Consider the following 14830-nt stretch of genomic DNA (forward strand, 5'->3'; position numbering starts at 1 on the left):
CTAAGCCATTTGACTGTCCTCTGAGAGACAGAGGTGGCTCACGCAGACCCCAGCACACCACTGTCACACGCTTCGTCTGAAAATACTCCACTTACTCCGCATAGCCTCAGTATCCCACGCCAGCTTCATCTGTGTGTGTTTAGGCAGTGACCTATGCACATTACAATGCAGCAGTCTAACCCTGAAGCACCAAAAAAGCAGGAAAAAAACATAGAAAGTTTCTGTTAGTCTTAAATATGCCATTCTACATGCACAGATTCTCTGCTCTCTCGTGACCCTGTAAAACAGAATCTTTAAGGTGACGGAGAAGGTGAGCACCCCAGTAGCTTACAAGTGAAGAAAAGCAGCTTAATTATATCTTACTCCTTTAAATCGTATCCTAGAGCCAGAAGACAAGAGGAAAAGGAAACACTGTTTTAAAAAGGAAGGATGAGCTATCATCCATACTATCCTACCAGGAAACAAAACCTTGCTTCTATCAGCGTTTGTTTATCCATGACCAAATAATCAAGGTGCAGCCCACCTGATTCTAAGCAAACAACCTACATCCACAGCTGTATTCATGAAAAGCCTGACAACGAAAGTAAAAATCAAGATTCAGGGTTTGGAAAGACAGACAATTTCTGACCACACACACGAAGAATGAAAAATGCATAGGCACAAAAGCAATCCCGTTCCAGTCTACAAATAACCTTTTGTACCTTACCATCCTCTTCAACACGCTTGCTGCCAGCAAACAATAGGACAATTAACTAAGAAGGTTATTCACAGAAGTACTTGGAACAGATTTAACTATACTCAAACTCAGCAGATCTCAAATATCATGCCTTTTCTGGATTTAGAGTATGAAATGCAGCTTCACAATAAATTTTTAAAAAGCCATCTCACACATCTTGGAAGGAAAGAATTTTATAAATTTGGAAGGAAAGAATTTTATAAATATCAGTTTACTTTGCAAGACGAGGCTAAAACTAACCAAATCCATGGATCTACAGAAAGTCACCGCCAACGTAAGACAAACTAAACTTATACACTAGAAACCAAGAGAAATTTCTGTTAAATGATTGACAGTGATATAATTGTACCTAAAAGCATGAGTAAAACTTGGATGAATATCCTTTTAAACATTATGACTTTTCCAAAATGAGGAAATAAATAGTTTAAAAGGTAGGCTACAGTTTCATAAGGCCACTAAGCCCAAAACAACACTGGCATGACATTTAATTTGGTCAAAATCAGAACAGTAATTTAAAAACCAAACAGTAAGCAGGCACTCAACTCCCTAAAAGGTCTACTAGAAACTCATCAGCCCTTCCAGGTGGAATATCTGAAAGAACTGAAGATGGGAGAGATATTCTCTCCATATAATCAAAAGATCCATCTTATTAGACACATACTATGCCTAAATTCCTAGAAAAAAAAAAAAATCAGACACATGGCTAAAAACAGTTATCATAAAACTTATTTTATTCAGAAATTGTGAAGAGCTCGTCCTGCCTCTTTAGGAAAAAAACCACAGTAACAAAGAATGCATGCGATGAAGAAATGCATTTGACAAATGCCCTATTATCTTCTTACAAACTACGTCAGGAACTTTGTTTACTTGAACCTGTGATTTTATTAAGGCCTTATGTACAATATGCACTGAAGTACTTGCTAAGGTAGGAAAATTGGTTATATAACCAGAAGATTTTTATAAGTGTACATTATTCAATAAATATTAAATTATATTAAGTAAGAAAAGGAATGAAAGAATCTCAGACGAAGTGAAAATTTACAAGGTAATCTAAATATTGCAGAGACATAATTTTCTCCGTAGAGAATGTTTTCCCAATTGGCTCATTCATAAATTAAGCAAACTGAAACACGGTGACAAACTATTTTTCCAAACTTAACGTAATAGTAAAATCTTAAGGTAATTTTTTTTTTTTTTTTAAATTAAGAACTTAATTTGTAATGGGCTTAAGATCTGTTGTTAAAAAAAAGTTATCTATAAATCATTCAGGTTTTAACTCAGCAGTAGACTCCATTCTTCAAGTTCCACTCCTTTATTTGCCATACTACTAGAAGTATTTTAATTTTAAGGCAAAATATGCTTGATCAGATAATCATATTTACTATACATTCAACTCAAATAATAATTAACCCAAAGGCAACAACAGCCACCACAAATCTCACAATTTCAGGAGAACTCAACACATCTCCGTGCAGTGAAACGTGATGTTTAGATTCCCGTGTCGCAGACCGTTGTCCAAAAGGATGCATGTTCGTAAGAAAAACGCATTTCAAATCCTCAAATAGTAGACAACACGCAAAACCAACCATGTTTTACACTAGATCCATGCACTTTTTTAAACCTCAACTACAACCTCAGCTTCCTGGAGCGCAAGACAGCGGGGCGTGCCAATGAAGATACCAATGTCAGCGCCCATGCACCCACACCGTGCTCACACGTGTTTCAGGGGAGAACTGCTGCCAGGGAATTCCCTGGAGCACTTCCCTCCTCTGGTGTAGAAAAGCCTGACCCACTTGCCTTAGGGATCATACTTACTAATGCTGTACAATTTAATAAGGGATGTCAGGATCTAGCCTGATGTACTGGGTAACCAAACACTTCTCCTGAACTATTTCCTGACTGTTCCTCTGGTCATTGATGATTACAGGATAACTTTTCACCAGCAATGTTAAGTTTGCAAAATAACCTCCACACCATGCAACTTTCACCACACCTGAAAGTCACAGCCTTCACAGTGTCATGCCTTTCTTTCTAAATAGGATATTTTTGTGCTACAGCTCTGAGTTTTGTCCTGTTCGAGGCAGGAGAGTCATCAGCGTGTGGATGAACACCTGGTGGGTGGGAACGAGGAGGGAGCCAGACTCATCTCAGCTGTGCCTCCTGACAGGGCAGGAGCTAACAGGAACAAACTGAAACACATGGAATTTCATCTAAACACAAGAAAAAGAAACAAAACCAGGTAACTTTTTTTTTTTAATTATTTTTTCCTGTGTAAGGTGGTCGAACACTGGCACTGGTTGCCCAGGGAGGTTGTGGAGTCTCCATCTGTGGAGATATTCAAAGCCAGACCGGAATAGTCCTGGGCAACCAGCTCTGGGTGACCCTGCTATAGCCAGGGGTTGGACTAGATGGTCTCGCTTCTGACCTCAGCTATTCTGTGACTCTAAAGAGCAAGTCAGGAGGAAACTAGCAGAAAACTAAAGTCATCAGCAGAATTACCTCCTACATCCATGAACAGCTCAGGATCAGCACTCAGCTCAAATGGTTGAGGTTCATAATGCTCTTTAAAGTGGTTGAGAGGCTGCAGTAGGTATAACATACATCTCATTAAAACAAAACATACCCATGCTCTCCCTCTAGAAATCATATATTATTTTGTAAGGCTTTTCCTGCATTTCACAGAAACTCCTGAAATATACAACTAGGTGTAAAATTTGCAACAGCCACACATTTCGCAGATCACTCTGGCACGAAAGCCCAGGTAGCCAGATGCCAAAGTGAAACAGGTATGACAGGCTTTACTCCAACACCTTCAACTTTTCACTAGGACAGTTAACTTTACTGTCCCCATCTGTGAGCAGAAGATATGCTCTTTGTATGTATGCCTCAAAAAAACCCAAAACACACAAAAAAACATCACCACAAGAAAACTCCATCTCTAATGAGTGGCAGTTTTGAATACCTAAAGACGTATCTGCAGTATCAGTAAAACCATGCTAGCTTCAGTTTTCCCTAAAGCACATCAATTCCGTACACACGTGCAAGACTTCAAGGCTTTTTAGGTACCGTAGCAAGCGAAGATTATATGGTAAAGAATAGCTGAATTTCAGAGTTTGCTAAAATAAGTTGGACTATTATAAATACTGTACGTTAACTTGTGAACTACAAACACTATTTCTAGAAAGAATGTCAGTCCTTTTTTGTTTTCTAAGCTCTCGGGCAATAAGGTAAAGTCATTTTTTTCTACAGTTCTTCACACATTTGCCTGCAATTTCTGTACTGCTCACATAGCCAGATGCAACCTGTCCACACTGTAAGGAAAGCAGAAATGCAGCTGCCTCCCTATGGCAAATTATTTCTCCTACAACTGATATCAAGTATATCTTTAATGGAAAGTCTCTCCCAATTAAATCTATTTCTACATAATTCGACCTGATAGTCTTTGGTACATTCAGATAAAAGCTTCCTGACAAATGTCAATGATTTTTCTCAGCTACAACTTTTTTTTTTTTTTCCATTGAGTACATTTTGTGCTTCATTCAAGACAAGACACTTTTTTTGCCAAGCCAACAGCTGTACCAAGACATAAGAAAAAATTCTTTAAAGCCACTGATGGATACAACCAGTGTGGCAGCTCCATACTTGTTCCCCAGCACATGCAAAACATCCTCTGACAGGTTAAAAAAAAAACCAAAACAAACTAGCTTTGTTACTTGCTGATTTAACAAAGACACTGCTTATTGAACAACTATACCAAGCCTAGCTGATCGTATTATGGTTTAACTAAAATTTACAGACCTATGTAGATGTATGTAAATCTATGTCTAGATTTAGATTAGATCTAAGGAAGAAATTCTTCACTCTGAGGGTGGTGAGGCACTGGAACAGGTTGCCTTGAGAAGTTGTGGATGCCCCATCCCTGGAAGTGTTCAAGGCCAGGTTGGATGAGGCTTTGAGCAACCTGGTGTAGGGGAGGGTGTCCCTGCCCATGGCAAGGGGGTTGGAACTAGATGATCTTTGAGGTCCCTTCCAACCCAAACCATTCTACGATTCTATGTATCTGAGTGGGTTACAAACACATGAACAGTGTTAGGATCCAGTCCCCACTCACTGAAGCTGGAGGACCAGCACTCCTGCAGTGTAGCTCAGGCAGCGACTGCAGCCCTCGGGGCCATTGGGCCACTCGAGGCTGGTCAGTGCCATTGAGGTCTATTAATGCACTCAGGACCCCGACACATACCCATCATATGAGCTTATCTTGGACCACTAAAGAAAGGTATTGCTCTATTGTTCACTTCTTTTTACTCAGGTTTTCAATCCAACAACTACGCTCTGCCAGTTGATGACCTTTTCATGGCTCAGAGATTTATAAATGGGGTACTGCTTTGGTACTTCAGTCCAGACTAGCTACATCATGAATAAAAATATTCTCCACAGTTATACTGTAACCTAGAGAAAAGGAATGTATATGCAACTGTCTTTCTGCAATTCACATTGCTTAAGACTATTAATATAAAAAACATGGCAGTAAGAGGTAACCAAGCCATCAGGGTCAAGAATAACAGGGGGTTCTGCAGAAGCTTTAATCTCTGGGGCTCACCTAGCCTCCAGAATTATTGATATGGCAACCTTTCACACACATTACAAATGAAGCTCCATGGAAAACAAACCCAACGGCAGCCATCTATAAAAGATGATCAAAAGACTGGTGCAGACTGAGTTGAAACAAGAAGCAACCATATGTAGAGGAAAGATGGTAGACACTGCATTAGATACCAACAACTTGACCACAAGATAGGATTCTGGAAATAAAAGCAGCCCTTCAGTAGTTTCCCACCAGATGCAGTTTGCATTCTGTTTTCTTACCTGATCTGCTGCAATGAAATAGGTGATTTAATTTGCTGATAATAATCAGGATACTTTTTCTTGGAGGGCAAGTGGAAAAAGGGTTCAGATATGAGCTGGCCCTGATTATTTCGGCAACTTCTAACTGTGTCATAAAGCTGATAAAGAGGATTAGAAGTGTCCATGAAGGAAGTAATGCTCTCGGCTTCTGATTCTCCCTCTTCATAACGAGCAGCAGCTGCACAGAGAGAAAGGAAAAATGAGAAACTCAGCAGGACAACTCAGAGTGGGTTTTCTGGTCGACTTTTCAAATAGATAAAGACCTAAACCAGAAGAAAAGGCAGTCCCTCAATCGAGGGTGTTGAGTCGCTCTCTAGCAGTCAGAGTCATACCTCTGAAAAGGACATCACAAATATATCTTACCAGTCTCACGCTGATGGAAAAAAAAAGCACTTTATCTAGGTATTGCAATCTCTCTTAATCAGGTGAGCCTTCAGTTCTGTCACTGGTAACACACCCCTGCAACCTACAAGTGCTGAGAAGTGTTCAGACATGAGACTACATAACAGGACTACTCAACCACACACTACCTACACAACAGCTACGTCCTTGTTTACCCATCAAACCATTCATACCAGTATTTGTGCCAAATACATTTGTATATTGAACTACTGCCATTCTGCTATCTGACAAGAGCTCACTACAAGTATACAAACTGACAAACCCAGTCTGGAATTTTCAAAGGTGCCTAGCCAGTTAAGCAAAATGGTCAAATCAAAAATGGATTTTCGCATATATACCAAAAAGGTGACTTCAAAACTTCTACAATCCTTTAGATCACGTTAATCACAGCTCAACTCAAAATTAATAAAGCTTAGCAGAAAAAAATGACACTAAAACTTGAAGGTGCACCTCTAATATATGCAGCAAAATGTAGAAGAAAGAAATATTTTAGAATTATGTAATTAGCATAAATATTTCTTAATAAAGTATTTACAAATTTTATAGCAAACTTTTCTAGTTATCTATATGAAGTATATGCTATGCTTCAGGATTAGGATGAATGAAAGAAATGCTACAAAGAACTAACATTTACTGCAAATAAAATTAGGAGAAACATTACATGAGCAACAAAAACACAACAGGAATGAAAAAATGCTGGTAGTGGAAATATAGGATAACAAGCAAAAAAAAGCCAATTCTTCCACGCTTCTCAGTGACACAGTGTAATTTGCACCTTGCAGACAGGCATAACATAAAATCTATGTGGTTTTGCACATTAGAGTTAAATTATTCACTCTTTTTCCCCTCTTATGAGTTAAAGTCTGAAGAAAAGCTTGGCAGATGACACACTGGGCAACTCAGTTACACAAAAGACAGTTCTCTAACACTCACGCCAAGTTTCCTGCTGGCATTTTCATTACTGCCCAGTGGAGGCTTGCAATGTTTCAAGCTTTCTATCCAAGTTCAGTAAAGACATATTGAAATGGTGACAAAGCCAGGGGATACTCCAATTGCATAACTACATAGTACTATAATTTTTCCTCTGCAGTCTGACGTTGCAGATCTATGTGGGTGTACAATGCATATGGGACCTACCAGACAAGCTAGACACAAGCTAAAACACAAGCATGCTTCAGCAGATGTGCAAACATATAACAAAAATGTTCTTCACTCGTTCAGGGAAGACAGGCAAAAATATCCTGGTTATATATCTGTATGCCAATCAGCATCATTTAATGGCCTATCATCTACTACACAGTAGCCAGCAAAGCAGGAGCTGGACAGAATAACTCAGGTAGAAACAAAAGATTGGAGGTAGCACTATGTTCTCCTGTACCTAACACATCAACCTGAATATGGAGATAAAGGCTAACAGCTAAGAGAACGCTATCAGGTAAAGTAAGTTTCCAAAATAGATTACTTAGCAAAATACTGTCTTTGGTTTTGTTTACACAAGCAGTTCAGTTCTGAGTGCTCCATCCAAAAGTAAGAAACATAACGGAAAAAGCAGAACTTCTTTTGATGAAAGAGAAAAAATAAGAAACTAGTCAAGCATATTGCTGTTCTCTGACACGTGGCAGCCAGCAACGAAGTAGTTCAAGACCCTAAATAAGAATGCAATTCCTTTGTATTAGAAGTAGAACACAAGGCGTGCCCTAAAATAAAAATCTAAAAAAATTAAACAGGCACTAAAAGGAAAATATGTTTACATAATACTGTAATACAGCTATCAACATTTCCATTATGATGTGTATGTTCTTTAGAAGCGATGTGTCAAACATCATACACTCTTACATATTCAGATGTAAGATGAAACCTCTTATCTTAAGAACTGAAGAAGAATGTACTATTCACATCAAAAGACAGAAAAATCCTTATTTTGCTACAGAATAATCTAATGCAAGACTGTAGACTCTTTAACATGCTGTAGCACCAGGTCCCATATCCCCACCAAGGACACGCTGCCAGTGGAGAGCAGCAGTCAGTTATTTCCCTTTCATGCAGCTGTTACCACAACTACAGTTAGCAGACATAGAAAAAAACCAAACCTGCAGTAAACCATAACCACAAAATATGCCACTCAACAGTCCCACGTAAGACGTATTTCCTGCTGTTCATGCCATATCACAGTGACCGCTTCCTAATGAAGGGGCAGCTTCCTAATGGAGTGTTGTTAAATTGACTTCACTACAAAAGGAGGGAGCCATCTAATTTACAACTGGAACCGAGCTTTATTATCAGATATAAATGCACATATCATACACATGTACTTTTACTCAATGATGAGGCAGAAAAAGAGCAGAGAGAGAAGAGATTATTTCACTGCTATGAATGAAAATTAGACTTTACTCAGTAAGAGATGATCATAGAGACACCCAAGTAGTATGCTGGATGGACAGAAAAGAGTGACAGAGGTCTGCCAAAAAAAATTGACATTGCCTCTTAGGTGAATGCAATAAAGGCAGGAGAATTTCAACAGCAGCAAGGCAAAAATCTCAGATCCATAGGAAAGGCCCCATGGAAACGACAATAATGTCCATAGTAAATCTGGCACCTGAAAGTGGTTAGATCGCTTCAAGAATTTAAATCACATAAAGACGTAAAAAGCTATGCATTTTTACAGAATTAAATTTTGCAAAAACTGCAGCTTACAATCGTGCTGAACCAAGCTAATAAATACTCCTCACACCTCCCGGAAAGCAGCTGCTCTGAAGGAATAACTGAACTCCAGGCTAACCAGGAATAAAAATGCTTTCGCTTGCAGCAAGGTCTAAAATGATCAAAAAAATTCTACAGCATATCCATCCGCTGGAAAACAGTGCTGAGTACAATTCAATTACCAGGTGTGAAATAAATGCCCCAAAAATATATGCATCATTTCACATCAATGATGAAACAATGTAAACAAAAAAAAAAAAGAACAGTATATGTACAAAAACATTTTGGAAACCTGCTCAGAGATGAACACAAGGAAGTTACTGAGAATGTAACTATCAAGATGGGCTGACTTTAAAGACAACCTATAACAATTTATGACCAATACTGAAATACCTGATATACTGCATATATTATGGCATAGATGCTTATAGAATAATGCTAAAGCATGCTTATTACGAAACTAAGGATGCTGAATGAAGGCATGCCTTTTTATGTGCTTTTGTTTTAACATAAACCTTCATCCAAGAGCTCATGACTGCTAGACTAGACCAGATATTTCTAAATTAAGTTATAACATTTATTTATCCTTATACCTCATACAGATTATCTTCTTCACCTTAAAAAAATAAGGTACTCAAGAGGTACTTAGAAGACCCAATGGCACAAGAGAACAGAGAGAACAAGCCAGTGTAAGCAAGATTTCTCTCAAACAATTGCAGCACTGTAAATCTCTTTTACTGCAAGGAGCACCCAATGTCTTCTTCAGCGTCTCCTCTTCTGTTTCATATCAGAAGGAACAGAACCAAGCAACAGTTTCCTAAAGCTTGGATAAGTATACTTGGAAACACACACACCAAATTCAAAACGTGCAAGCAAGTTTGGCCTACCCTACCTAAACACGTGTACATTTGTAAATTCATACTTAGAAGAAACAGGGATTTGATTTGCAGAATTACATGCTGAGTTTGGAAACATTGCAAAATATTTTTTAATGAAAGATATTTGAATGTATTGGGAGTTCTACAGTTTTCCTTATTCCAAACATTTTAATTAAAAGAGATAGAGAAACTGCATTTCAGTTCCTACCAGCCAAAGCTGCATCCTCATCACTTTCTGATCCATATTGCAATGCCATGGTTATTGCTGATAAACGATCCCCTTGGGCTGATCTTTTGTTACTATAAAAGAGAAAAAGTAAAAAAAATGTGCAAAATTAAAAGAAAAAGGGTTATCATGTTAACTATTAACAGTCACCCAGAGTGTGTAAGTAAGCAAGCGAAGCTCATGACGGTTGCCTACGTTATCAGGAACACAGACAGGACTATGCAAGAAAAGACTGGAGCCCTCAACAGGAGAAACTGTAAACGACCCATGATCTGCCTCTATTTCAAGAGGTACTCCACCAAACTGAAAAACTGGACACAATCAGGAAGCTAGAGCTCAAGCTAGCTATCCTTCTGTCCCATTCTGAATACTTGAGTATTTGTATTACTGGGGGAGAAGGGAGATGATAACAAGTCCCTCCCAATTAATAACTTTGTTATTTGATCCTGTTTTATAGGGATTTGTCTACATGAAGGAATTTGACACACTGTAAGCTATATATGCTATCTTCTCCCATTCCCCCATCCCCACCTTACGCATCTTCCGCACACAAGAGTATCTGTATGCGAAGCAGCTTCCTCTGCTTTCTAGGTGGAGTAAATCAGCATCCATTCTGCTATGGTCCCACAAAGACTTCTTCAGCAACCCTCTCTCCCTCCCTTTTGTCCCAAAGCCAGGGCACAGCATTTCATACCTACACTGTAGGCTATGCCTGACAATCTCTGATTTTTTACTAGGTCAGCTCTTTAGGCACCTCCAGCAACTGGCTCAGCCTTCCCCTGTGGGAGAAAAGTGAAGACTGGGAAAAGCAGATGGTTGCTTAAAATGACACCAGCTCTGTACAAACGCTCAATTCCCTAAAGACCCTTGCAGATGCTGTGTTAAACCACGGTTTCAGAGTATATACACAGGGAATTAGCCAGGAGTAACACTGTCTCAAGCCAGTAACCCAGAGACTGTAGACATGAGACCTCTGCTAGGTACCAAAACTCTCAACTGATGACTGAAAGAACAAACCAGAAAGCTTCCAGAAATCGAGTCTACTCATCAAGTTTGCCATAAATGCATCCCAAATGCAACGCTTTCTTTTTACAGACTTCACTGGTTTCCACCATCCATCTCTTAGTTATTGAGTCTTACTTATTATTTCTTTTTAATCTCCAAATAATTTTTTTCTAGGTTTACAACACATTTCCATGTTTTTTTTTCCCACCTGCTTTACTTTGTAATGAAGCTTAACATTGTTCTTCAGAACATTTCTAAGGAAATAATTGCATACAGAGTATTTCACAACAGGCGTTTCAAAATGTTAAATATAAAATCAAAGATGGAAGAGTAATTACAGCAAAGTAACTTACCAAATCATACTTAATAGATATTTGACTGAAATATATTTGAATTGAAAAAGTATTTGAGTCATTATTGAAGAGCACTCTCAACTAAAAAAAAAAAAACACAACACAAAAACCCACCAGAATTTTAGTATTTCCATATGATGATGACCCAGCTTTCCTCCAAAGCCACAATTTACTTACCGATAATATTTGTTAGAAGAATTTCTCTCATCACCAACACTGCCTTTACCCTGTGAGGAAGGACCTGTCAGCTTGGAAGCAGTCAAATTTGATGGAGTCCTTAAGGCAGAAGAGACAAGCCAAGGAAAAGGGAAAAAAAGAGGCCCACCTTAGACCCAAGAAAAGACGCAGCAAGCATAAAGCTTTTTACAGAATTACTTTGATAGATCAGCCAAAAGGTTCAGAGACACATATAAAACGTTTTAAAGCTAAAAGTAACACTAAGACACATTTAGTGCCCCAGCGTTAATATAAATTTTGTTTCTGAAGTCAGAGGAAGGTAACATTTAGATTGTGGATTAATAGCTATACACACAGCTCAGCCCACAACAGCAGTGAAAGCAGCCAACAAAATGTTCCTTAGCATCCAGATAAAGCTAATCATACAGAACTAAACATGATTTATTAATGCTTAACAAAATCACTGTCAAGTTGCTTGATAATATGCAGTGTCAAGCAACTTTATTTTCCACTTTATTTAAGGGAGGACAGTTAAATGCACCAACAAAGAGCAATTTAGCATGACAAAGGACACAATGAACTCTCCAATAGAAAAGCATGATTTTGACAGAGGCAACATGTCTGTAGAACTTAGGTTAGTAGTGTTATGATGAATTTGAGCCTGATCCATCAATGACAAAAAAAAACAGATGTAAATTCAGAAGAAAAATATGGTAAATTAACTTTAAATGAACTTATGGGGGTATTTTACCAAAATCAGCAGTAGATAAAGGAGGTCTCCCTTTGAGACAATTAAGCAGTATGAATTTAAATAAAAAATAATGATTCTGTAATGGAGATTCAGCAGAAGGAAACAAAGAAAGAATAAAGGTTTGATAAAAAAAGTAACCAGTGAAATGCAGAACAGCAGCTGAAAAGTTTAGTTTTCATGATACTTTTCTCTCACCCCATTTTTTTTTTTTTTGCATTCAGCCCAATATTGCTGTAGCCTGCTTTGGGCATTATAATTTTTTGGGTTTTGCCAAATTAGAGAAACAAGGAAGGGAGCTGTCAATTATTCTGACATTCAGATAACTTCAGGATTTGCAGGTATATTGAGAACACAGTACATAAGAGAACATCTAGAACAAGGTAGCTGAGAAGTGGAAATGGGTTGGCAGCAGAAGAGAGGAATTCAACCAACAAATATCAGTGTGATTTATCTGTCATCCCTTCTTATGCAAACAGCTTTATTTTGAAGAGAAACAGTTAAGCCTCAAAATTAAACATGACACACACATGTGACATCCTGAGCTTCACCAGTGGCCAACACAGAAAGAAAAATAAAATAAAATCACAATTTAAATAAAAGCCTCTATGCCTATATGTAATTTTAGGTACTACAAAGCAAACACATAAGTACATTCAATGTCTGTAGAATCAATGTTTTCTGGCACTACACATACTTTTAAGAAGGAAGATTATTAAAATGCGTATGAGGAATTACTTCCTAGCAGTATTTCTGCTTTTATATTTTTATATGCTCCAACAATGATTCACCCAAACATGGGAAGCACGCTGACGCTGAACAAATGAACCAGAAAAAACACTATATAGGTTGAATGTCTCAAAGCATCAAATAATAAAAATCTATCAGATAACCTCCATGTCACACGTAATAATCCTAAGCAATACTTTTAATGCTGACACCATCTATTCATTTTTCAGACAACAAAAAAATTTAAACTGCCTTTCAGTAAAGTAAGGGAGTGCTAATGTTTTCAATTATACCACACAAACTTTTGAAGGAAACAACAGCAGTTATTTTCCAGCATCAAATACCAGTAAACAGCTCAAACACATAAAGAATCTGCCTTGTAAGGAGCTTGCTAACTCCTTGGATGACTTGCAAGACGTTGCTTTACTTTTTTAGATAAATGACACTGCTCATACTGGCAAATAATATCTAAACTTACTTCTGAGTGTTACTCCTAAGCAAAAAGTTTATACAAAAAAAAAATCTAACTGCATTTCCGATAAGAAACACTTAAAATGACTGCATCACTTCTCTGTACACTATGGATTTTCACAGAAAAAAGTGCTGTTTCCAAATAAAATCATTTCAGGAAACAAACAGAGCTATCAACAGTATTTTATACCCGCCTGTTCAACACCAAATCTGTGCTTCACTGTAGGAAGTCCAGCATTTCTGTGTCCTGTGCCTCTTTTCATAGCTAGTAATTGATTTTCAAACAACAGTTTATATAATGTGGATTTCCCTCTAAATATCTTTTGCCTGAAGTTGCGTTCCTATGTTTCTGCCCCTACCTGATCTTATGTTTCAGCTCCCAACAAGGCTCAAGAACATCAAGCATTTTTGTGTAAATAAAAGTAAAGCACAACAAAGCAGCTTGTTCCTCACTATTCGTTTTTAACTTATAAACTCATTTGGTGGAAGTTTGCCATAGCTTAAGTTATAAAAGACCCACTGACACTGTTTTTCATAATCAAGTACATTACAGAAATATTTCACCACAGAGTATTTCAATAAAACGTTTCCTTCTAAAAACTATTTTATTATTTACAACTTCTAAAAAACCACTAAGTTTTCAAGCAATTATTTCCCACTGTATTCTCCACAGCAAAATTAAGTGAATGTCTATAGAGATTTTGATATGAGACTATAAAAAGAACTCTATTTGCAGTACCTGATTCGGAGACTTGACTTGGTCAACTCACTGTGCTCAATTTCAGCCTTCTTCATATTAAATATTTTTTTAATGGCATTTGCATCCTGTCAATTAAAAGAATTTCTTTGTTTAATGTTGAAAGTGAAGAATGTTATAGGCAGGTATATACATCTATCTGAATATCTAAAACAAAAATGAAGGGGTTTTTACCTATAGTTATAAAACAATTTTGCATGAGAAAGGAAGCATAGAACAGAGTCTGCCTGAAATACACCCCCAGTGGCCTGTAAAAACTGAACAGAATAGCCGAGTAGCTTCAAGCTCATTTTTTCTCATATCCTTTAAAAAAAAAAACCACTACAACTTGCAAATATACATAACTACCAGTTTGAACTAAACAGGCAAATGAGAAAACTTTTTGCAATCAAAAAGTTACCACCAATACCGAGCTTTACAATGCTTGCTCTCTCTCATTCTACACCTAAGGACTCGATACTCAGAGTAACAGTCAATATAATAGAGATTACAAGTTTTGAGTGAGGTTACAAGTGTGATTAATGTCACTAGGAACTGAAACTACAGTCCAAACAGAAGTGCAAGTGGAAAAGTCCAAGAATCACTTACATAATAGTGTTATACATACACAAGGTCTCTCACTAAAAAGCCCTTAAAAACTGAGCTCACAAAGGAATAACTTACCACTGAAATTCTCTTACATCCAGAGTACATGGAAACAGCAATATGAGAGTTTGTACACAAATGGTTAACTAAGTATGAAA

At 37.6% G+C, this 14830-nt stretch overlaps 1 protein-coding gene across 1 annotated transcript in view; it reads right to left on the reverse strand.

Moving 5' to 3' along the window:
- The window catches only part of PBRM1 (polybromo 1), a 61284-nt gene that overhangs the window by 37933 nt on the left and 8521 nt on the right, over positions 1-14830 (reverse strand). The window contains 4 exon segments of the mRNA XM_086618799.1: positions 5603-5819; positions 9830-9921; positions 11383-11481; positions 14070-14155. Coding sequence (XP_086474925.1) covers positions 5603-5819; positions 9830-9921; positions 11383-11481; positions 14070-14155 — 494 coding nt within the window.

The sequence above is a fragment of the Tauraco erythrolophus genome, chromosome 12 (genome assembly GCF_009769465.1).
Source record: "Tauraco erythrolophus isolate bTauEry1 chromosome 12, bTauEry1.pri, whole genome shotgun sequence".
Classification (NCBI taxonomy): domain Eukaryota; kingdom Metazoa; phylum Chordata; class Aves; order Musophagiformes; family Musophagidae; genus Tauraco; species Tauraco erythrolophus.